General features: G+C 35.2%; 3 protein-coding genes and 1 long non-coding RNA gene across 14 annotated transcripts; 2 read left to right on the top strand and 2 right to left on the bottom strand.

Annotated features, from left to right (window-relative positions):
• The first annotated feature begins 296 nt into the window (after nt 1-296).
• On the top strand, nt 297-2,348 carry LOC137000610 (uncharacterized). The gene is made up of 2 exons (XR_010890886.1): nt 297-1,362; nt 1,525-2,348. It is a non-coding gene; the product is annotated as an uncharacterized lncRNA (long non-coding RNA).
• Nucleotides 1,971-11,557, bottom strand: LOC105671480 (tyrosine-protein phosphatase non-receptor type 7-like). Of its 10 annotated transcripts, none has more exons than XM_067357735.1 (8): nt 11,331-11,557; nt 6,159-6,351; nt 5,871-6,048; nt 5,472-5,690; nt 4,966-5,376; nt 4,563-4,858; nt 3,989-4,198; nt 1,971-3,895 (listed from the first exon to the last, which is right to left on the bottom strand). In XM_067357735.1, exons 2-8 carry the CDS (start codon nt 6,179-6,181, stop codon nt 3,784-3,786), a joined length of 1,449 nt encoding a protein of 482 aa, XP_067213836.1. In that variant the 5' UTR covers nt 6,182-6,351; nt 11,331-11,557; the 3' UTR covers nt 1,971-3,783. The 10 variants fall into 10 exon arrangements, with proteins under 10 accessions (XP_067213836.1, XP_012221121.2, XP_012221122.1 ...); XM_012365698.2 differs by lacking the exon at nt 11,331-11,557 and adding an exon at nt 9,715-9,762; XM_012365699.2 differs by lacking the exon at nt 11,331-11,557 and adding an exon at nt 6,924-7,197.
• Nucleotides 11,558-18,291: 6,734 nt separating this feature from the next.
• Nucleotides 18,292-20,811, top strand: LOC105671469 (uncharacterized). The gene is made up of 5 exons (XM_012365680.2): nt 18,292-18,496; nt 19,006-19,263; nt 19,576-19,813; nt 19,900-20,078; nt 20,151-20,811. Exons 1-5 carry the CDS (start codon nt 18,356-18,358, stop codon nt 20,352-20,354), a joined length of 1,020 nt encoding a protein of 339 aa, XP_012221103.2. The 5' UTR covers nt 18,292-18,355; the 3' UTR covers nt 20,355-20,811.
• Lac (Lachesin) lies at nt 20,398-24,389 on the bottom strand. Of its 2 annotated transcripts, XM_012365679.2 has the most exons (6): nt 24,043-24,386; nt 23,354-23,592; nt 22,988-23,244; nt 22,508-22,911; nt 22,032-22,149; nt 20,398-21,922 (listed from the first exon to the last, which is right to left on the bottom strand). In XM_012365679.2, the coding sequence occupies exons 1-6, from the start codon at nt 24,089-24,091 to the stop codon at nt 21,901-21,903; spliced, it is 1,089 nt and encodes a 362-aa protein (XP_012221102.1). In that variant the 5' UTR covers nt 24,092-24,386; the 3' UTR covers nt 20,398-21,900. The 2 variants fall into 2 exon arrangements, with proteins under 2 accessions (XP_012221102.1, XP_067213867.1); XM_067357766.1 differs by lacking the exon at nt 22,032-22,149 and having other exon boundaries at nt 24,043-24,389.
• Between the last annotated feature and the right edge of the window lie 105 nt (nt 24,390-24,494).

Below are 24,494 nucleotides of genomic sequence, written 5' to 3'. Positions count from 1 at the left end.
AAGTGTCGTGCAATCGATATAACGTCAATATAAAGTCTGTGTCGGGAGTATCGAGTAAAATGACGCGCGCGCATTCGCGATGAGACGGAAAATGGAATGAGCAAAACGCACAGCGTGAATAACGAGATAGATACGATCGTGCCTGTTCCGCGACTCGTTCAAGCCGCGGTAATCCCATATTACATACTAAATCCCAAGTATCGCGCATCCATGTTACCATCACGTTATTACGCATGTATAAATATGTCGTCCGTGCATGATTTGTAGGATTGTTTTAAAAATTTCTCATGTTTTTTTCTAGTGACGAATGCTTGAAATCGAAGAACGTTTGTTGTCTGTATTAAATTATTCTATGCTAAAGTAAGAAATTTAATTTATCTACGCAGTCGCACTTTTACCGACGATTGAAATAGCATCATGTAGTAGATGGCGCAGTGAGTTGCACGCGAAGTTAACGTTTTAAAATTTCTCTTTTCCATCGTCTAGGAGATACAGACACATCGTAGCCAGGCGCCGCGGAAGTATTTTTCATCTGAGGGGGCAAAATTTATAAAGAGGATACATAATACGTATACATTCATAATATGTATATGTATATGTATGTAACTCCATTCAAACACCATATAATAGGCCACTCAGTGAGTAGTATAAATGTGCGAAAAATATGCACAGATTTTTGGTTCTAATTAACTTAATGCGCTTAATTTTCTTCGTTATATAGTGTACTTCAATTGAACGAGTAAATAGTAAAAAAAAAAAAAAAAAAATGAAAAAAAAGAAAAATAACCTATTTTTCCACCTTTGATGTAAATATTTGATGCTTAATATTTTCATGAAACACCTGAACAAAACTGAAAAATTCAGAGGGGCGTAGCTCCTTCCCTGAATTATCTCGGGGTAGGCGGTCGCCCTCTCTGCCCTCTCGGTTCTCTGGCGCCTGATCGTAGCTCCGTGTGTTCGTTATTTTAAGCGCAATTATTTTCTTTATTGTAATGTTTTATGACGTTTGTCGAGTTCACGATTAATATCGGGAGTGCTCTACAAAGTGTCGTGCGATCGCTATGTCAATATAAAGTTCGCGTCGAAAGTGCTGAGCAAAGTGATGCGCTATATTGTTATAAAAAGTATATTGAAAGTGTCGTGTAAAGTATCGCGCGCAATGCGATAAAATACGAGTCGGAAATACATTCAATATCGGAAGTGTCGTAAAAAGTTTCGCGCGATTGTTGTATTCCACAATTAGTGTACGCGATGTGTGTGTGTGTGTGTGTTTTTGTGAGTGCCTCTGAGTAGCAACTACGGTGCAGCAAGAGAGGAGGAGGAGACCCGGGGAGTATCGGGCGACGGCGGAACAACCGTGAGGTAATTTATTATTTGTATATTATTCGTTTCTCTTGCAAAATATATAAATATATACTAATACTATCTGTTATATGTAATAATAAATAAAATAAAATTAAAAAAATATATAATTGTTTTTACAACATTAATTCTTTTGGATTAATAATTTGAATATATTTGCAGATTAAGTTGCAGATACAACTCCGCTGCTGCGCTTCATGAATCGGTAAGTGTTGACTTACTTGCATTTTAATTTATGCGACAATGTAGTTTCAAATTTGCTTGCATTGATGTAAGCAGCGTAAACCAATATAAATATGTAAACGATATCTTGTATCATATTTGTTTAGCTATAAGGTCTTTTTACAACCAATTGTCTGATAAACTTTAACTTATTTTTGGAATAAGCCACAAAGTGAGATCTGAAAAACATATTTCTTGTTAGATATAGAGAGAAAAACTAAAATATTAATTAATAAATAATAACAATATACTATGTATATTATAATTTACAATATATATTTGTTAACGAGATATTTATATAAAAAGAAAATTCATGCATTTTTTCACAAATGTAATTACTATATTAAGAAAATGATAAAGATACAATGCTAAAAATTTGATACAGGTTTGTGGATACTATAAACATTTATTACATCACATAAGTACAATTGAACACCAAAGGGTTGCTAAATTATTGTTATGTTATTATTGTTATTACCATCGCCTATTAATTACTTTCACATACATCTATGCTAAGTCACTTGCGGCTTTGCGCATTCATAAATAATATACTTTGTCTTACACAAATACATATTCTCTTAAATAGAATTTTCTCTCTGTACAATTTATGTACATACATAATATATACACATATGTATACTCGTATACTTACTTGTATACATACGTATGCTTTTCCAGGCATTGTGCCAATAATTTAAGTGAATAACAAGCGATATGGATTATCTATATCGAAGGGCTTCACTTTCTTTACAGTACACATACGAGCCTATTTTATATTTTTCGTGTACACACCAAAGCCAGATACATCTTGTCCTGTTTAGCTGTTAGATTTCAATTTATCGAGAACAAATCAAGATGATCCAGTTGGACCACGTAAAAAGAGTCGCTAGTCACTAAAAGATCTCAAAATGCATATAATATATGCTATTGGATTTAGATTTAAAATATTATTCGAGCTGGCACTATCGAGAACTTTGGTATTATTACACTAGTTTAGCTAATAAATAGCCTAACAAATATAACAGTCAAATCAAATATATTTATTCAGATAACATAACATTAATGATGAGATAATTATTTATTGTCATGCAAATTCGCACTAATAATTCAGATTCATGTTGATTTCCTATTAATTCCTATTAATTCATTCAAATAAAAACCATTGGAAATTAATTCTTAATTAAAATATAAATTAGCAATTATATATATAATTTTTTTTCCAGTTATATTGTACTATCCGTGTTCAGTCTTAGTCGATAAATTAAATAAAAGTAAAAATTACAGAAGGATATTTGAAAAAAATTAAATAGGAACTGGAAATAGAATAATATCTACTCGATTTTGGGTCCCATAAATTAATAATTATTTCAAATTATTGTTATTCGCGTGTCATGATTTCACATTTAACTACATTCCATTAATTTCCAAGAAATTACGATTAATTTTAGCTCTAACACATTCTTACACAGCTTTAGCACCTGGAATAGTTCAGTAAATTTTGTCATATATGTCTACTCCGTCATGGATCACACGACGCTATAGCGAAGAATATTGTTATTACAGTTGTTACAGTCGCGAAAGTGTTTCTATACATTTTGTTTGAAATTTTATCCGAACTTATTAGCTATTTTATAACACACGAGGAATGTATGATTAATTAAATTTTCCAAGTTTAGAAACTGATCTTCAAATAGATAATATAAATGTTTTACGAATCGCGAATACACTTAAATCACTGTGTCTAAAGTTTTATCTTTTTATAACTCTTTTCGTAACTTATATAAAATAATCCGATCTCGACTTAGACATACATATCGATTCATATCGCGCGTCATTATAAACGTAAACGGTCTCTCCGTTAGCTATTCGTAATTCTTCAGTTTTAGAAAGCACCTGCCTAGAAAATGCACTCCAACGCGGTGAAACCCGATTTCTTTTCCTTTTTAGCTTTGTGATTGATATTAATTGTCAACGATTTGTCATGGCAGTAGTAAATGGCAGCTTATTAAACGAGTTTTGACTCGTCTGAATGTTGAGATAAAGATGAGGAGCGCCGGTTCACGGGCTGAGATTGAGATTCATTAGAAGTTATCGCTTTTGCGGCAGATACGCATGCACATCTTGAGCGAAGTGACACTCTCATAGGCAACAAGTCCTCTTTCAAGAGAGAAAAAGATAGTTTCCTAGAATAAAATCCGTTCAATCATTCGACGTCGACGATTTGCTGTCTAGCGTCTGCTCGAAAAGATAAAGTGCACGATGAACAAACTCGTATTGTTCAGCCGTTTGTACCATTCCTCCTCTGTCGTATCTAGAATATATCACAAAGATAATTATACATCCGTATAATTATCCAGTCATTTGTATAAAATTACGCAAATTTAAATCTAAAGCTGTGGCTTACCTCATCTGACACAGAATACCCAATACGTCGACATTTCCATCCCTGACAAGTTGAATCATTCCTATCGCTAATGCTATGAAACATCCAGTTCGTCCTATACCCGCGCTGCAGTGGACGACCACTGGTCCTGGCAAAGAGTTTACCTCCGCGGCCATACTGACAAGTGCATCCGCGGCTTGAGGTACGGCGTGGTCTGGCCATGAATCGTACCTTATCGATACATTTTAAAATTTAAACTTAATGTCTCAACATTAAGTTGTGCACCAACTTAGAATGCATCTATAGATATTCACATATTAATCTACATATTAATCTAGTTTAAAATTATATTTCCACTAATTAATTCATTTATTTTCTAATCTTACGCTTATTAATATTTCACACATTTCTGTCAGACAGACCGTTCTGAATTGTAAAGTAAATCGTAAATATCTAAATACGATCTCTAATAGAAAGATGAATCTACATTTTTAATTGATACAATTTTATACGTTAAGGCATTTGTGATAACAAGAAGCTATAGAAATTTTGTAGCTTTGTTGTTATTGGCAAATAAGTAGTTCGGTAATTATACCAGTAGTGCTGCAAATGTCGTCTTTCTTCCTCGTGCCTGATCTCCATAGTTCTGACGGTATACCCGTCCCTCGTGTCGACATAGTTGACGATTACGGTAAACGGTCCAGCTTGTATGCGACTATTCATGTCAAAGGGAAAGTACGCATCGCATTTCGTTTTAGATGCTTCGTGTAGTCTGGTTATCATAACAACTACAGGAACTCTTTCCGCCCAAATCATTTTCCAGAAATCTGCTACCGTGTGAGCTAATGGTCCTTGCGTCGCGATGTATCTACCATCCTCGCCGTCGTATCCCTGTAATTTTTGTTAATCAGTTACAGCCGCTAATTAGATTTGCTAAATAAAAGGTGTTTACGTGATACATCAATCTTAACTATCATATAATCTTACTGCTTACGTACTCGAATATGATTAGCATTTATGTAGCCTGTGAGAGGATCATCGGAAGAACCTGGTAGAATTACTCTCGATTGCGGATTCGGCAAAACAGTACAGTATCGGTTCTTCACTCCTGAGCCGCTAATTTCCACTTTCTCCGGTAGATTTAACGGCACTTCCCAAAACTCCTTGTGCAACGCTGTCGGATTATTAACAGCTCTTTTAAGCTGAGCTCTCGACAGCACGTTTCCTGCGCTGAGTAAGAATTCCTCCGCTGTACATTCTCGTGTAGGTGTGACCACATGTGGTGGACTCTCGGGAGCTTGTGCTAATTCTATGGTTAAACTCGTGCTTGACCCACGCCGTTCCAGCAATCCCTTCGCCTTTATACGTATCGCTTCCGGTCTACGTTCAGGTGTCGCCAGGGACATTACCTATTCAATTAAAAATAAAAGTTATAAAATATAAACATTACTTTCATTGCAATTATTTAATGTTTCTCGTCTCATCGTTAGATTTCTGTGATTACCTCCGGTAAACCTGATGTTTGAGGAATTGATCGTATAGAGTGCGTAGATGCAGGCGGCTTCGTGAGTGCTTCGTGAACCCATTTGGCTTCCACAGATTCTTTCACGTCTTTGGTTAACTTGTCCGACTGACAAATGGCACCTTCCTCTACCAGGCCATGCCGATCACCATCTTCGCTATCTTTTTCACGCGACATTTGTTTCCGCAGCCATAACAAGATCTGTAAGAAATTGGCTCGTTAATTTACAATCACACATGAATGATTCAAAGATAAAATAAGTTTCTCATATTTCAGAGATTTGTGAAGTTACACCCTTCGAAATAGTTACTTGTCTTCCAAAGAGAAGAAAATGAATTTTCCATGTTTCTGGCAACATATACAAAGAAATATGATACTTACTAAAAATGTAAAAAAGATAGTGCCAGCGATGGCACAAAGCGTTACAAAGAAAGGCAATTGCCAGTCTAGCCATGATAAAGTCGTCCTAGTATGCACCTCCTTGTCTGTTTGACTACTAAGCTGAGCCATTTGGAGATCCATTCCAACATCATCCAGTCCCGTCACGGACTGTTGGATCCTACATCGAACAAAATTTGACATGATGATCAGATCTTAATATTTCCTTGAAAAAAAAAATACATTACTAGGTAAAAACGATTAAATGTGAATAAAATTTTAAGATCTTACTTGTGATGAGATCTCGCAGGCATTCCCTTTGTAAATGGCAATAAGGAAATGAACACCACTGTGTCCTTATGCCACTTCCGTTCGGTAATTAAATAAAATTTTTCCAGCAGATTTATATTTTCGCTGTTAATTGTTTCATCGTAATAATTTATATCATTGGCATAGTGATGAGTCAAGGAAACCCTCCTATCATCTGTAATAAAAATAGTACATAAAATTATACAATGCAATTTAGAAATTTAGTGGTACTTAAGTACTATAAGCGTCGTAATTATGCAAAATTTTGTAATTATCTATATTATTGCTATTTTCAACAAGAATTTGCTGCGAGAATGTAACGTACGACGTAACGTACAACGGGAGAGTGTGATATATCGTTGAACAGGAAATAAACAACTCGTTTAATTCGTATGAACGGGACAAGGAGGAAATTGTAAAGCGGGAGGAAAGGCAAATGCAACGAGTGAGGGAATGAGAATGGAGAGATAGGACATAGGACTGCGAAATCGTCCGGATTTGTCATTTGTTAACCGCAAATCGCAGCACACGTTATATAGAGACGTTACATATAATACACATACGTGCGTACACACATATACACACACAGAGACAAGAGAGACAGGGCCTAATTAGCACACACTATGTCGAAGTCGGAACATCGCGAAAATGAATCACATCCTGTTTTCCGGTCGACGACAATAATGTTCGCAGGAGTGAGAGAGAGAAGGCTCCACGCTTCTCGACGCAGCCTTGTTTCGTCGATACCTTTCGCCAACAGCGTGTACATCAGTATCGCGAACGCCGTGTGATTGACGGCGATGTGCGATCCACGTGTACGATGGTTCGGAAACGGCGGTCGCGCGTACGATAACACGACCATATTGCAACGGAGCCGTAATCGGGCCAAGCTCGCTCGCGCAAATTCCTTCCGTCAAAATTGTCCAAGAAGGAGACGCTTCAATATCTCGACTCGCACTTCCGCTCCAATTGTAGGATTTCTCGCGACTGCATGGGCTCTTCTCAATCTCTCGCGTGTAGTACGCAGGAGTGAAATGTCGACCAATAGAAACAGCGATAGCCCATCGGTAGCCGGCCATTGAGCTAAATAACATACTGGAGTGAGCTTTTCCCATAAGAATCAATGTGTAGTTTGCGGCTCCAGGATAGCAATAGTTGGCGGGGACGTTTGTCTTTCTTCCACATTTACTATCGTGTATGGTGGGGGATATTAAAAACGAAGACAGACCGAGAGAAGACGTCCTCGTACAATATAGTTCTCTCTGTTTCACAGTAGACCATCCCCACTCCTTCAAGGCTCACTCCAGTATGTTATATAGCTCATTGGTGCCGACCGACCGCGATGCAAACGTGCCGCGTGCGTTGCTCAACGGGAGGGAGTCGGCGTGAATGAAAACGAAGCACGTGCGATTAATGAGTTTTACGTTTATTCAATATGCCAGCGAATATGCGGCGAGCTGTTTGTCCTACGAATTTTGTCGTGAGCCACGCTTATTACCGATATGATGAAAAGTAAATGAAATAAGGATCGTTGTCTGGCATCGCTTAAATTGTCATTGTCATCTTTTCGAATTAATTAAGTCGTTCTCCAATTTGTGATAATACATTTGTGATGACTCATTTTCATCTTTCCATGCATCTATTCATAAAACTAATGGTTATTCAAATACTTTAGATCTCGAGATTACTTTGTTTCGAGATGCACAATTTATGGGTGACAACTTCTCATACAGCACAGAATGATTACAAAAATATTGCAGAAAAATATTTCCGCGCATTTTATAACAACAGATTCTTTGATTAATTTAGAAATGATTTTTTTCTTAGCAAAAAATATTGAAGAACTGATAAGTTGTGAGCGACTGAAAAGAGAAAATCTAAATTTAGAAGGCTAAATTTGTAAGATGCAATATTATTAAATTAGCTAAAATATTCTGTGTTGTATGGACTTGTTCTTAAATTTGAATTATTTCTATCCTTTTTAACGAATCGGAACTTGGCCTTCAAATTTCCGCATTGAAGAATTCTCGCGAAATATCATAAGCATTTATTAAAATTTGATCTCAAAAAATCCTACATTTTATAGATTATTGGATTTACTTATATACAGATTATAAATCTAGATGGAAAAAAAATGCTTGTAATATAATTTTGTTTATACAATTTCGATAAAAAATTACAGGTGTTATTTAAATCTTTCAAGAAACGAGTCCTAGAAGAAAATTGTACTGTTATATCTACAAGACGTCACTTTTGAAACTCTTGTAATTTGAATCTAAAACATATTTTGTTGAACAAGCACTAATTTTGAGGATAATAGAGAGAGAGAGAGAGAGAGTAAATTTTATTTTCAAACATCTGGCGAACTTTCTCGCAAATTAATTCGCGTTAGTAGAATTACTATAAATTACTATATATACTATAGTAAGATAGAATTTTCGCATGCAATCTTGTGTCTATATTCGATTAGTACAATATTTTATTATTTATATTACATTATTTTATGAATAATGATCCAAAAGTTGCAAATTTTTTTTTATAAATCGCAGATATTCGCTTTTTATTATCTAAAAATCACTACAGTTATTAAGATTCAAAGAAAGTTGATCGGCATAGATATCAATATTTTCGTTGATATTAAGCATACGATAGCTTCGATATTCGCGGATATTTTCGCGAACATCTGTTACGCATGTATTTCTCAAGAACACACCGATGATTCACGTAACCGGATGTCCGTATTTGCCGTTCATGCTTGCTTAAACATCACATTCGTTCCGCTATAAATCAGATACTATTTCTGTTTTATCTTTACATTTCCTTGTTGAATCTTTTTTTCGCGCGGTTTTATAGCGATTTTATGAATAAATTAACCAAAATGACAAAGAAATATATATACTTTTTATTATCAGTTTGATATTTCTCTATCAAATCGACCGATTCTATTTTTGCACGCAAAAAAATATTTTTAAAATGAAAGTGAAAATTTCTTTATAGGTGTATTCTCATAGTTTTCTCTTTAGCAAAGAGAATTCCTCTCAATATTAGTTTTTCAATACATTATGTTTCTGAGGCAAACGTGCAAAACATAAAGAACAGATAGCATCTTTTTCTCTAAAAAGAAGTATATATCAAAAGAGGAAATATATATATATATATATAATAGACATTAGAGCATTACGTCATAGGAGATCGTAGGTCCTCCTCGAGTGTGTATTATTTTCACATTTGCTTGTGTAAAATCTACTACAGATTACAACACATTCAGTGTTTCATTCAAATAAACTTCAAAGAAAAGGTTATTAGTAAATACTTTTTTATGCTAACTGGAGAAGATGAGTACTATTTTTTAGGAGATCTTCTCTTTATCTGATTATGAGATGAAATTCTCTAACAGAAAGGAAAATTCTCTTGAAATGAAACGTATACTTTTGGTCCTCTATAGAAAAAGAAAATATGCATCAGATTTAGAAGAATTTTCTAACTTGAAGAATATTTTTGTTTGGGTGTGCAATTCGCTGTTTTATACGTTACTTACCAATGGCCACAGCAGGGCAATGGAAACCGGTGATCATTGTTGTAGTAGCTAAAAAATCAATAAGCAGCATATCGGAACTGAATATGTTCGACTCTGTTTGCGTGATCTTAATTATTAAGATTATATTGTTTCAAGACGCAAACATCGTTCTCGTCGATAGATTTCATCAAACGAACATTTCAACTATCTTTCCATCTATTAGAAAAATTAAATTATTCCGTTTTGAGTTTGATGAATAAATTGATGAGTAAGCAATGAAGAAAAAACTTTTTCAACAAAAATTAAAGATTTAACATCTGGTAGCAAAATGCGAAAACTTGTATGAAAGTAAGAACGGACTCCGCACTGTCAACTGAAAACTTGATTCTCATTCTTTTTCTTCTACCAAAAGTTTAGGAGCTTTCGTGGAGTAATCACAGAGATACACGCACTTGCGTGAAATTACGACAAATTTCCGGTCGGGGAAAGGAAATTTACGCAGGATTAAAAATAGTCCTCGTCATCTTCACTAACGATCAAATAATATCGCTAAAAATGAAGAAAAACATTTGATTACTTCGCCCCGAGCTCGCGATTCGTTGTGAACAATGAAAAAGAAAGTACTTTCTACACATGAAAATTAAAACAAGATCCAACATCCGCGCGACGCGTAGAGAAACCTACACGAATGTAAGAGCAGGCTCCGTGCTGCCGACTGACGTAGTCCCCATTCCTCCTTCCGCAGAAAGCTTAAGAGCTTTCGTGGGGCGCACGCACCGATAGAGATACACGCACTTGCGTGAAATTGCGTTACGACGATTGATCGGAGGAAGGAAACTCGAATGATTACGCAGGATTAAAAATAGCTCTTGTCCCGTCTTCCCTAATGGCCAAATTGCGCGTTGATCGGAGAATCAAAATTGTAGCACCGAGTCTCACAATAATCTCGATTTGATTAGAAATTAGAAATTTGAAGAACAAAAATATATAGATACGAATGAGGTGTGTTTATATCGGAGAGGATAAAATCATAAAAATCATAAAAATGTGATCCTTAAGAAGAATAACGTCTATCCTTAACTAAAATAACGTCTTTATTTTAATAAACGTCTATAGACGTTTAGTTACGCGCGTTTCTATACACGAGGACTACCATGCTGTCGAATCAATTCTTAGTTTTCAGAGCTCAGTTATCTATACCTACAATCATATACAGTTTGCAACATGTATTATTGTTGAATACTGTTGGATACTGAAAGAAAATATTGAAATCAAAGATATGTTTCTTATGATAGTAAGTTATCGATACAGGTGTGCTTTACATCAACATAATCGACGTAAATAACACGATTCACGTTGATCTTGGTCTTTAAATTCATATCTTCACGCGGAAGATGTAACGTGAAAATTGTTCGCATTTGACGCATGCGAATCCATTTATCAAAGAGCTTATTCGATACGGACTTCGACATAGCTTTTTATGTTTCACATAAGACTTATACTAAAGATTTATACTAAAATGTGAATGGATCGTACGTAGTTAAGTTACATGTAAATAGAGACTTATACTAACAATGATTTTGGGCGATAATATCGAAAGATGGGAATTGCTCTCATTCGTCCTGGTTATCACGTACCTTGCCGGGGACACGAGCGAGGAGACGATCTTTTCCCTCCCTTCGCGGCGCCTTGTCACGTGTTGTTAAGACGTTGTCGCGATCGCCGGCATCACCCTGCGCACATCGATACCGGGGCGGACGATGGGGTAGTTACGCAGATGAATCGTGCGACTGCGTCGAATCGGAGGACCCGCGTCGGACGCATCTGAATGGCGTCTGAACGGATTGCGAAATGACGGCCAACTGCATTCACCTCTTTTGCTGCTGGCCGTGAACGGGGGGGGTTGGAGAGACGGGGCGGTGGAGTGCAGCAGACGCGCGCATTCGTGACACGGATACGATCCACCACCGACCCCCGTCGATCCACCCTGCCCACCCTCTGTGGCGGGGTGGTACGTGGCCACCCTTGCATATACCGCGCCGCGGCACCCAGCGATATCGGTGAGATGACGATTACACGGTGATTAGGAAAAAATAATATTCGTCCGCGATTATCGTAAATTATCGTCGACTTGAAACACAGGCGTGTGATAACAGATTTTCCGGTCGAAGGCACAATCTTCAAGTTCCAAGCGAAAAGTTCGAGATATGAAAACAGAAAATTCTCTATTACGCGTCCGATTCGAACTCGGTTGCAAACTTTTCGATAATTATGGAGAAATAATTTTATTGCTGTCGCGGTACATTGCAGAGTTTTAACACTGGAATAACCGAGGACCGTTAGACCTGTCGTTAAAAGTACAAAATTATGCAACATCGACATAATCTTGCTTGTTCGACAGAAATGTCACATTTGGATAAAATTCAAAATTTTATTGCGCAAAAATACGGATCGGTGTTCCGACTGAAAATATTTCTCTTTGTGTTTAAAAATGGTAGAATATGTCTCTGATTTGAATCATGATTTACCTCTCCTCTTTAACTTTTTGCTTTAACTTTAACTTTAACTTTTTCGATCGATACGTTCTCATTTAACGTAGCAGTAATTACAATTGTGAATTAAATATTCGGAATACATTTGTTACAAATATCAATTAAAAATATAAATTGTTTTGCACAATGCAATATGTATTATGCATATTCTAGTTAGTTTTTTTTATATATTATTTCGATAATTATTTTCTTTTCTCCACTGTTGCTATGTACTTTGCTGCATTGCTCGTAACGCTCACATTCGTTTTTCTCAGCCACATCAGTCGGTGAAACGTTTATGTACAGTGTTTACGATGCACTTTACGTGCTCAAATGCAAATTTGCACGGTACGGGCTTTAGTCGATAATAGTGAATAATATGAGTAACGAGATCGCTCTGGACGAACCATTCTCGATTCTTTGTGAACGGAATTACATTGCTTTTTTTCATTACATTTTACTCCGCTGTCTCTAAACGTCGGACAGGATGAATCGAACAAGGAGAGCCAGCAGAAAGGAGAAAGAGACCGATGGTGCAAGGTTGGAGTAAGAGCGGAGCGGAGGGAAACGTTGAATGAGAGCTCGGTGGTCGGCGAGAGGGTGTAGAGAGAAGGAAACAAACCAGCCTTTGCGCCGCTCGAGAAGGGTAAAGAAAGGGGATGGAATGTAGGCTAGTCTCGTCGGCGAGCAGCGTCCCCAATCGATACGCACGCAGTAAACTTTTACGCTCTCTCTCCCACCTCTCCCCATCTTTCTCCCTTCTCTATTTCTTTTTTTTCGCCGTCAGTTCTTTTATTTTGCTATAGTTAATTAATAAATTCGTAATTTTTTTTTACGAAGAAGTCTTCGCGCGCAGTAGAGAAACGAGAAACGACACGCATTCTTGATTTTTTCATGTCATCCTTTTTGCACTACACTTGATACATTATCAGAATGATTTGAATGAGATATGTTCACCGAGAACTTTGATTCAATAAATATTCTACAAAATTCACTCTCGCGGAGACAATTTTGAACACGCTAAAAATAATTTGCAACCGCAACAATCTTTTTCGCTGTCGAAACTATTTTGGGAAATTACTTCGCCGCATTTTGACTGTCAAGTACGAAGGACACGTTATTAACGACATTATCTTATTTACTCAGGATGCAGGGATGCAGTTTCAACGATAAGTGCATGCATCATATAACTAAAGTTAATCATTCTCTGATAAGAAATATTTAAGCGTCACTGATTTTCGAGTTCTCGAATTATCGCACATTGGTTTTAGAAAAGGCTCGATTTGTTTTCTAATATTTTTTTCTCACTGATAGCACGTATCGACATTGTACATGCGGCACAAACGGCGTAATATCATTATTAGTAGTCTATCTAATCGAATCCGACAGTAGGAAAAGATGAAACTTTTTCTTAATGAATTTAATCGACCAAGTAACACGTCATATCCGTTTTCGGTCGGATACGCGATAAATGCATGAGAGCTCGGTTCTCATATGCATCGGAAATCTATTTCTTACACAAAAGTTACATTTTATGAAGCAAAATATGTGTCGTAAGATATTTATTTAATCAAAGTTTAATGTGCCAAATGAGATACATTATTCTACATAGATTTTTATTTTTGTAGCAAAAGACCGATCTTGATTGAAAAAAAAACTATAGCTTTCTAAGTGTCGCTCAAATGCCACTTACATTAATTTACCTTGCTGAAAAATAGATGCTTTTTTTATTTTACTGAGACCGGACGTCATATCCGGTTTCCGGTGAGCACGCCGCAGGAAACAGAATATTTTTCGACGTACGTCTTATTTAAGCGCGGAATAATCGATGATTAACCGGAAAAACTCGAAACTCACGTAATCGTTAAATGAGCAGGAACGCGATCGCTTACGAACGCTTCGATTTACGTATCCATCCTATTTTTAGCATTAACGAAACATTATACTGTGATTTTTACTACATTGATGACCTATAATAATAATTTAGCAGTTGTAATTTGTAATGTAAGATTTTTTAATTTGGAATCAATTTTTTTTAATGTCGAGGTAATTGTCATTTATCGCTACTTTTTCATTTCTAACACATTTTGTATACGTTCTTTTTTCGTTTTATTACGATGACCCTCGTAGATAACAAAGATAACGAAGAAAAATGAACGCGGGGCAAAATGGCCGTGAATAAAGAAAAACATCAAAGCTTATAGAATTGCGGATTTTTCCGATTTTGGCCTAGAGCCTTTGGACTCTAAGAAAGGATTTTCAGTCTTTCGATTTAAGCAGAAAATCTTCGGGTTTTATGAATCATAATTTTTTTCATTTTCCTGTAAAAAAATTAATTTTCTACAAAAATTGAGTGACGGATGAGCGCAATAAAATGTTTAATATAGTCTTTGTCTCTCTTCTTTTTTCTCTTTGATAGATGATCTTTGAAGTGAAGCTCGACATGGCACACACAATTCTGATCATATATCTTCATAATTAAAATTTTATTAGAGCAAACTTTGTCATGAACCGGAGGAGTGTAGTTTTGTTATTCCAATAAATAATTAACTAACGATTTGAACGGATTGAATTATTAATAATAAAAACTCGTTTTGCTACAGAAAGTAAAACTATCTAATTCAAGTGAAATTGCAAATATATATAGGCGCTTATAAAATCTCGTTTACTTAAAGTTACGCGAAAAGGCCTCGAATCTTGATTTGGATTGTATTATTTGATTGAAGAAGGCAAAGAAAAGAGGACAAAAAGGGTTTCGCATTAAAGGGCTTCGCATTAAAGGGCTTCGCATACACAATGCGAATATTCTGTGTAACCTTCAATGGACTGCCCCGGTCGCGAGGATAGAGCTCTTTCATTGAGCAGAGCTCGGTCGCTTCCGCTTTCCGCTCATACGTCTGTCTACCCGCTTTTCCCTCCCTTTTTTCCGCCCTGGTTCCCGTTTTTCTTCTTCTCCCTCTTTTTTTCATTTGCTTTCCGCTTTTAGATTCAGGCTCGGCTGACCCCGTTATTGCTCAAAGGCCCGAGAATTCATTTCGCCGCGCGCGAATTGTTATTAATGCATTTATTGGAGGCGATATTGATCGCGAGAGTCCGCGGTTTTTCAATGAACTGTACTGCCGTCGCTGTTGCTGGCGGCGATGGGCAAGGGACAAGGCAATACACGACCGGGGTCGTCCACGACGACCTACTTCGAGCGGCTGTGACGTCGTGCGGTCCATTCACCTTCATGCAGCTCGTTCAGAAACCAAAGCACGTGCCGTCATTGGCTAACTCGCGAATACACGGGGGAGATATTTTCCACAGAGTTTTCGGTAGGAAATATCAAATCTCCGTGGAGAAAATATCTCCCCTGTGTGTTTTCACACGATGTTCCCGGCGGATACTTTTCACGGAAAATATCTAATCTATCATATACGTGTCGTAAAACATATACACCTACCTCGCATTTTGTTTATTCGCTCGTTCATAGCGTACATATAGCGTACGAGAGGGAGAGAAAGATAAAAATAAAAAGCACAATCGTTTACATACGTCACATTTATTACATTACTTTGCTCGCACTGCTTCGCTTAAATGTCAATCTGTGGGTCAGTTTTTTCTTCTTGAATCGTTAGAAAAATGCATCGGAGTAATCAATTCGATTTTTGCCCCTTGAACGATTTTCATCCGGAAAAAATACTACTACGAGGAGCGAAAATTTACATATTGATGCACAAGTCGACACATTTATATATTATGAACGATATTATTATTTATATTTTGCTCAAAAGTACGTAATAATACTAATTGTTTTTTAATCATGGTATTCGGACAAAAGTAATGATAAGCGAAAAATTCAATGGGCGCTTGAGAGCGCGGCTTTTGAGGAAATTTAGGCCAGGGAAAATTTTATTAGAGCGTGGTATCCGACAATCTGAGTATGCACAACGGTCAAGTAGTTTGTAAAAGAATAGACATTTATTTTCACATACAACAGAGCGACAGGACTTAGGCAGGAAGTGTATAAATATATATATATATAGATCACGGAAGGCCGCATGAATGAAAAATGAATCATATCAATTGTATGCTTAAAATGAAAAAGGAAAGGAAACTAATTTATTCATATTATTTCTATTTACTGGTTTAACGAAACTGTGTTCCGTTTCACAATTAAATTTTTTTGGCATTTGTTTGGCAGCTAATTGTATCAGAAAACCCTGTATTTTTTCGATTCAAATAAAAATATCAAAATAACTCGATTCAAGAACGTTGACTATTCCCTCAGGCGCGTGTCGATCCTAAAGTAGATCAGTAGGACGCGCCTGGTTTCACAGCACTCTTTAGACATTATTTATAAAGAGGAGCTGATTTATTGTATTATTTAGAGCATATATTGCATAATTGATGTTAATATTCAGCGCTGTCTTTAGTGATTAACCCTGTGGTATTTTAATGCATTTGTTGCTGTATCGTGAATTAACGAGGTTCTATTTTCTACAGTCGGGGATCTCGTTCTGCGAAAAGATTAGGATGGAGGGGTGGCTTGTGTCCCAGTAACCCAGTTTATCCCTGGGGGTTGAATGAACGGCGTTGAACGCCAGATGACGTCATTCGCGACCCTATTTCCGGTTTTCCAGTGCAACCGGTTATCCCAGCTCCGCGTCCCGTTGACCCGAAATTTCTCATGAATTGAAGAACGCTCGTTCATAGCGAGTCGATCCTACCGTGCATGAATGAATTTTCCGCTCCTGCATCGCGGCGTATCACGCCGCGGCGAAAGAATGAGCTCACGTCTAAATGACACTCACTGGACATGTAACTACTTCTTCATACATGTAAGACGACATCTTTCGTATTAAAATCTACATTTTTTCTTCCCTCATAAAACACATTACTACAACTGTCCAGATAACGCGCGCATCTAAATAGCGCTTGATCTAGGAAGTGCATCGTTATCACACTTATCATTAATTGTCACTTATCTCGAAAGTCTTATCATTAGTCAACACTTTATTATTCTGTAAAACTACCAACATGTTGTCAAACAGCCGCATTTGTACCGATTCTGCTCGAGTTCTTTACGCATTCTATCGAATTTCTATGAAATAAGTAACAAAATTTTATGCAAAAGTTATTTCTTATTTTCTATTTTCATAACTTGAACCTTCTTTATTTATTTTTTCTTTTTTTTTTTTTTTAATTGAAAGCTTGTTTATATAAAAACAAAAGAATAGCTTGATTTCTAATTTATTTTAATCAAAACATTAAATAAAACTAATTTTTATAGGAAAACTGTAGGGATTTATATTTATGTTTATGAGATAAGCAACTCTGTTTTAAAAACCTATCGACAGAAAAGATATAATTTTTAGCAAGAGAATCGGAAGATTGCATTGCTATATGACTGATTTATCTAAAATCTTCCATTGATTCAATTGATAGTGATTGGTTCAATAGACAGTTTTGCTCTCGAATCAGTGATATTAAATACGCATAAGCGGCCTTCGTAATTCAACAAAATACGATCGTAACTGGGACAAAATTGCTGTAATCCGTAATTAAATTAAATTCCTCTTTGGTCGGACTTTTCATTTAAAATTTAATGCATATCGAGTTATATACACAGTTGAATTTGCACTACATTTTTATCTTTTTAATTTTAAGTTTGAAATTTTAAAATAAAAAAATTTATTACGTTTAATTTTAATGTTTATCGCGCCTTTGTCCTAATTACACATGTAGGTATCGTGACGCACGTACTATAGTTATATCTCGCGTTTGGACAATTTTATTAAAATTTTGAAATTTTATATTTCAAGATAAGAAAATTTGTTGTTGTACTTTACTTTGACGTTTATCGCGCTTATTTTTATTTATACTATGCATCGTAACGCACGAGCTATAGTTATATATCACGCATTCTTAAGTATTTTTACGGGCGCGATCCTTTCGTGATAACGTCGAACTGATAATTGCTATGCTTCTATACACATCTGAATACTTCAGCCGTTCTGTTATCAAAACATTTGATAATAATGTTGTTATAATATTACACAACACATGGCGTAAGCTTATAAATATCGGATGATGGCAGTTAGCTTTCTTAGTGTTCTCGAACAAGGCGATTCAAGCAGATACAAAGTGCAATGGAATACTTGAGTTTTGATCTGTCGAGCAAATCGCTCACCTTAAAGAAACGAGGTATTCTTCCTAAACCAGCGGCAAATGAGGTTCGCATTAAAGTCGCATATTCTGGCATCTGTGGAACGGATCTCCATATTCTGGAAGTATGATGATCTTTGATTCGTATAAATATTATATAGTCATAATTGTAGAAAGTAGAAAGTTTGCAATGATCTTCGAGATTACAGTTGACGCTGCGAAATTTCATGTGACATCGTTTGATTTCATTTTTTAATTGCTATATCACTCGCTACGAGATATATAATTCATAATATAAAAGTTGATAAAGTTAGATAAAAAGTAATATAAAATTTTGTTACATTATCTGTAGAATTGTGGCAAAATTAAATTATCAAGAGTATTATCACTATATAAATTATTATTTATTTTTAGAGTGTTATTATTATTTCGTTCGGAAATTTTTAAGACTACGGAGAAAACATACATTTTTTACTTGCCATAATCAGTAGTTATTTATTTCGTCACATTCCGATAATGCACTTCTTTCGCAATTTGTGACAAACAAGTGCGGATTTTATTATCGTTGACCTATCGCGATATCACTGGTATACGATTTACGTGCAAAGTTATTTTAAATTAACGTATCTTTTAGGGGTCTTTTCCTTGTAAGAAAGACGAGCCGTTGACTCTCGGACACGAGTTTGTAGGTACAATTGACGAAGTTGGATCGGAAGTGACTATCTTTAAGATCGGTCAACGCGTCGCGGTCGATCCTAACAGCGGGTGCAACAAATGCGATCACTGTCACAACGCGAATTATCATTTTTGCTCGCTGGGCGGGTTAAACAATACTATAGGAATTTTCAGAGATGGAGGATGGGCTACACACGTTACTGTGCCAGAAACGCAGGTACGAGAAACAAAATATCCCAACAAAAATTGAAATGTTCATTTAATGGCAGATTCTTTAGTCAATTCGGAATCATATTTTTTTAAATGAAAATGTCGATAACTTTCGAGTTGAATATAAATAAGTGGAAAAATTTAATACCAACTAAATTTTATGGAAAAAAATCAAGAGAATAAGAGAAATTAAATTTGACACGCACGTATAAACTAGATGAAAATTTAAATAAATAGTCTCTGTTGTTGTTTAAATTTTCGCTTTATGTATATGTGATACGTATATCATTTTCATCTACCGCATGTCTACGATTCGTAGGTGTATTTACTTTCGGATGACACTGACATGCGCCAAGCTGTGCTGAGCGAACCGTTATCATGTATGGCTCACGGTTGGGACATACTTAATCCTCTAAATATAGGAAGCAAAGTTCTTGTGATAGGCGCTGGTATTATAGGTTTACTATGGGCCTGTTTGCTTCACGTACATGGTCTCAGAAAAACTGTGACTATCAGTGAACCGCAACAAAAGCGCAGAGAAATTGCCGCCAATCTCGGTAATATATTGAAAATAATGAAAACTACTGTATCACTTTGTATTTTGTTTGAGAAATCTCTAATGATAATAATTATATGCAAATAGGTTTAAATTATCAAGTGAAAAGTCCGACCGAAGTAAAAGGGGAGTTTGATTTAGCTGTGGATTGCAGCGGTTGCGTTCCAGCCATGGAAGCAGCAGTGCCTTTGTTAGGCCGCGGTGGTCGCTTATGTGTATTCGGTGTCGCTAGTCCAAAAGCAAAACTAGCAATTGAACCGTTTGAGGTAAATCTATTGTAAGTCAAAAACTGCATCTTCCGATTCTTTTGCTAAACATTATATCCTTTTTGTCGGCAGATTTATAAGAAGGAGTTAACCATCGTAGGGGTGAATATAAATCCTTATACTTTTCCTAAAGGATTAGCTTTATTGCAGTCACTGTCTGAGGGATATCTTGATTTCGATAAATTAGAAATCAAACTATTTTCTTTGTCCGAATATAAAGAGGCACTCGATGCATTGAAAAAAGGACAGATAAGCAAGGCCGTTTTCAAGATGTGAAATGGAGAGATCCTATATGCATAACTGAAAAAGAAACACACACTACTTTTGTAAAATTTTATTACATTTTACACAAATGACAATACATGAACACAATAATTTTCAAATAATAAAATGAAATATAAACGTAATAAACGAATATATAAAAAAAGTATATAATAGCTATTCAATAATATTGTTATAGCCATAACATATTCGATGGTACAGAATTGTCACGACGTATAACCACACTTATGCTAGATGTTACAATTATCGAAGTATCGAAGAATTAAAAATATTTATGATATCAGCAAGTATAAAATTGTAAAGGGTATATAAAAACTTTCGACAACTTTTTTTACTGAGATTACATCTCTCTACTATCGCTTATTGGATTATATAATGTTTACATGTGATAGACATTGTTAAAAGAGATTCCCATGATGATTATGCAAATAGAAATATGTTCTTGATGAAATGCATTAAAATATTATCTTATTTCTATGTATATGTGTACGTTAATGCATATATACGTTTCCTATATTTATACACGTTTAATTTTTTTACTTCTAAAATGGATTACGTTTTATATCACGAACAAGGCACTAACATCAACATTGTTTTCTTTGTTCATGACATATCAACCTTCTTCGTTGAAAGAGAAGAAGAATGGGGGATAATTCTACTGTCAGATTCTGCACACAAATGTTACCAAATCTGTATTGTCGATTTGTAGCTATTAATAACCATCTGAAAGATAATATGATAATATGTTTCATTTCATCATTCTTCACTTTTCCGCGATCTATCAGTTGCAATGACTGAGGCCAAGATTTTTTTTTCTTATACTGGGTCCCGCGTTACGTAACATCCTGTATAATTATATATACAGAAATGTTAGTTTGTACCCTGCCAACATTTGTACGTCGTTGGCCTCTATTCAAAATGATATGACTTAGTTTTTAATAAGAAAATTAGCAACAAAAATATCAAAGCAGTATGGCAGATTCATGAAAATTATATCATACGTATCATACCGCTTTCTCTAAAATATCCTATGAAATTACTGCTTTCATTTGATTTAATATTGTTTGAATATAATTAAATGTTCGATGTAAGTACGAATTATATAAATTGAGCAGTCTAACAATGCGCAATATATATGATATTAAAAAAAAGGAGATTGGCCATTTTCATTTAAAACATACGATAGATCAAACTTTCCGATCTAAATTATGTAAAATATCTATTATATACATAAAAAGATTCTGAAAGAAATGAAAGTATAAGCATAAAAAACTAGCAAATCTAATAGAATATAATATATATTGTGTAAACAATATACTAAATTTTAAACTTTTGCATTTTTGGTAAATTGTCATTTAGAAGTAATTATAAAATTTGTCGTATGATATGCAAATATAAAAAGTTAGTAAAATGTTAATCGAGGCCGTCACAATTTCAGTTTCAATTTTACAGAGTTACAACTACAACAATAGAGATAATGATATAGAGCCATATTAAGAAGTCGCATTGACTTGCTGCAGCCCATTGTAGACCTGGATAATTAATATTTGGCGTGGAAATTTCTGTAAAAACAAATGTACGCATAGATATAAAGATTTGGTAGAATTAGAGAACTTTGGTAAAACTATTCCAAACTATTATTACTATACGAATATATGAAAGATAATTTACCTCATTAACATTGTAATTAATAAAACTAGAGCTACCAAAGGTCCTGAAGAAATTGGGACTACATCAGTTCCATAATAAGCTTGGCCACAAGCTGGCGGGCAAACTGGGATAATAGTTTCTGCGCAAACAAATGAGAAAACAAATCTAAAACATGCTAACTGAAAATAAATCCATTGCAATTTGGCTAAGAAAACAAAGGTAAAGTTGAAAAAAATATAAGAGATATAATCGTGAGAAATGCAAGATGCATATAGATATAAATTAAAGTTTATAATTTAGATAACAAGATGAATAATTGGTTACAATACGGTAAACAGAAACAAAGTATAAAGTTATTCTATTAATACATTCAACATATTTTATCATTCGAACTATAAATGTTATCTACACAATGATGCATAATACGCAAAAATACTATATATATATTAATTTTGTCTTTTTTTTATATATATTCTTTATTTTTTATGTTTTCTTACCAAAAAGCTCAATTGTTGTCTCATCAGTGCCTAGTTTGTTGGCTGCACGGCATTTGTATTCTCCATATTGCCGTTTTTCTATAGTAATAACTCGAAGCGTGGAGTCGGTATATTCGTCGGCAGTTGCAAAATGTGATATAGTGTGGTGCTGATTATTTGACAACTGAATTCCATCCTTGAGCCAGATAATAGCTGGGGGTGGATACGCCTCTACGTGACACTCTAAATCCATGTCGTATTGCAAAGCCTGTCCGAGTCGTGGTCTTGCAGCCGAAATCACTGGCTTAAATTCAACCTCCACATTGATATTACGTCTAGCCCCACGTCCAACGCCGTTTTCAGCAACACAGTAATAAGTTCCACGGTCATCTTTTTGAATGGAAGATATCTTCAATTTGTGACCGCTGTTAAAATATTCTTGGATTATTGCACAATACATATTATCAAATATTTAACAACAATTTGTATAAATAATTATACCGAGCAATCGATCCTCCAGTAGGCAGGATTGCATTGTTCTCCCTGCGCCATGAAATTCTTGGCGCTGGATAGCCAGTGGCATAGCACTCCAGTAAAATAGATTGTCCTTCGCTGACCACTTGAGATTGGGTCGAGTTGTCACTAATTATCGGTTGTTTACGAACTAATATTTCAACTTGTGCATTTATATGATTGGTTAAACTGAGCTGTATTTTACATTGATATAATCCAGCATCCGTTTCTTGTATGTCTTTAATCTAAAAATAAAGCATGTTAATTCCATGTTAAAAGTATTGTTTAAAGTATACAATACTAAGTAAGTAGTAAATATATTTTCAGATTGGAAGCATTTTAATCAAATCTTACTTGTAAAATGTAACTACTGGATGCTTGTTCATGTTTAAGAGAGAATCTGCTGTCTCTAAGTGCCACTCCTTGATTATAAGACAGTGTAACTTGATCATTTGATGATTTATCAATCTTAATCCACAAAATAGGATAGTCACTTGCATATTGAACGATGCATCGTAATTCTACAGATTCACCGATATCTTTGATTTGTTCCTGTGAGATATAAGATATCGTTGGAGTACGTTGACCCGCAACTGAAATATGTGAATATTATTTTAACATATAATAGGCAATATCATCATATTATCTATGCAACTGGATCAGGTTTTAGCACTTGTTCTGTTGAAAATAGAAAAATATGATAGAAGCAAATATTTTTAATATATAATTGCATTTTTAAAAAAGGGCAATTGTATTTTTTTGGTGCATTATTGCACTTACGAAGAAAAATATGTCTTGTTATACCATTCAATTTTTGCCTGTATAATTTTTTTATTTTCAATACAACAGATGCTAGAATCTAGTCCAATTGTGTAAACCACTCTGTGTATTATTCGTAGACACGTGAAGAGGAATTTTCTATTTGGGGTAAATATGGCGCTACAAAGGGGTGTGGGGGATCATATTTTAATCAGTTACAAAATATAAATATGCAATATTACAAATGATAAATAAGGGAAGCTTACGTTAATGTATGTACTCACCTATTTGCAGTAATGCACATATGACAGTTAAACCAGCAGCACGCATCATGACACACCCAATACAGGACTGAATTTACTCTGACAATATTTATTTTATCACCACGATTGTTATTATTATTCTTGAATACAAGAACCTCGTTGATTTATTAATGTAAATTAGATCTTAATGATTGGAAGCGACGGAAGGACCCCGCCCAATTATGCGATATAACGCGTCCTATCAGTCCAAATGATACAATGAACTAAGAAAAACTAACACGCATAAACTCCTATCGGCTGCTACTGGCGTCTGCGAGTAATCCAACACCCAACGCACCCAACGTTCTGTTGATGATGAGTGTTATAACATGGCGGAGAAAACAACTCCCTAGTCAAATGTAAGATTAAATTTCATGGTTTTGTTAATTTTATTCTACTATAATTATCGTTTTTTTTACATTAATTGAAAATTA

Source organism: Linepithema humile, chromosome 6 (genome assembly GCF_040581485.1).
Source record: "Linepithema humile isolate Giens D197 chromosome 6, Lhum_UNIL_v1.0, whole genome shotgun sequence".
NCBI lineage: Eukaryota > Metazoa > Arthropoda > Insecta > Hymenoptera > Formicidae > Linepithema > Linepithema humile.
This window is presented reverse-complemented; position numbering and strand designations above follow the sequence as displayed.

What these genes read in the sequence shown, in the direction of transcription:
- LOC105671480 (XM_012365699.2), bottom strand. Translation starts at nt 7,038, where the DNA reads ATGGTCGTGTTATCGTACGCGCGACCGCCGTTTCCGAACCATCGTACA. An exon ending in CTATCTTTTTTACATTTTTA is followed by an intron (nt 5,691 to 5,870) that starts GTAAGTATCATA and finishes AATTTCTTACAG; the next exon opens with ATCTTGTTATGGCTGCGGAA. An exon ending in TAAATGCTAATCATATTCGA is followed by an intron (nt 4,859 to 4,965) that starts GTACGTAAGCAG and finishes CAAAAATTACAG; the next exon opens with GGATACGACGGCGAGGATGG.
- LOC105671469 (XM_012365680.2), top strand. Translation starts at nt 18,356, where the DNA reads ATGGAATACTTGAGTTTTGATCTGTCGAGCAAATCGCTCACCTTAAAG. An exon ending in TTACTGTGCCAGAAACGCAG is followed by an intron (nt 19,264 to 19,575) that starts GTACGAGAAACA and finishes TACGATTCGTAG; the next exon opens with GTGTATTTACTTTCGGATGA. An exon ending in AGAAATTGCCGCCAATCTCG is followed by an intron (nt 19,814 to 19,899) that starts GTAATATATTGA and finishes ATATGCAAATAG; the next exon opens with GTTTAAATTATCAAGTGAAA.
- Lac (XM_012365679.2), bottom strand. Translation starts at nt 24,091, where the DNA reads ATGATGCGTGCTGCTGGTTTAACTGTCATATGTGCATTACTGCAAATA. An exon ending in GACAACAATTGAGCTTTTTG is followed by an intron (nt 22,150 to 22,507) that starts GTAAGAAAACAT and finishes TTGTTTGCGCAG; the next exon opens with AAACTATTATCCCAGTTTGC. An exon ending in TTAATTACAATGTTAATGAG is followed by an intron (nt 21,923 to 22,031) that starts GTAAATTATCTT and finishes TTGTTTTTACAG; the next exon opens with AAATTTCCACGCCAAATATT.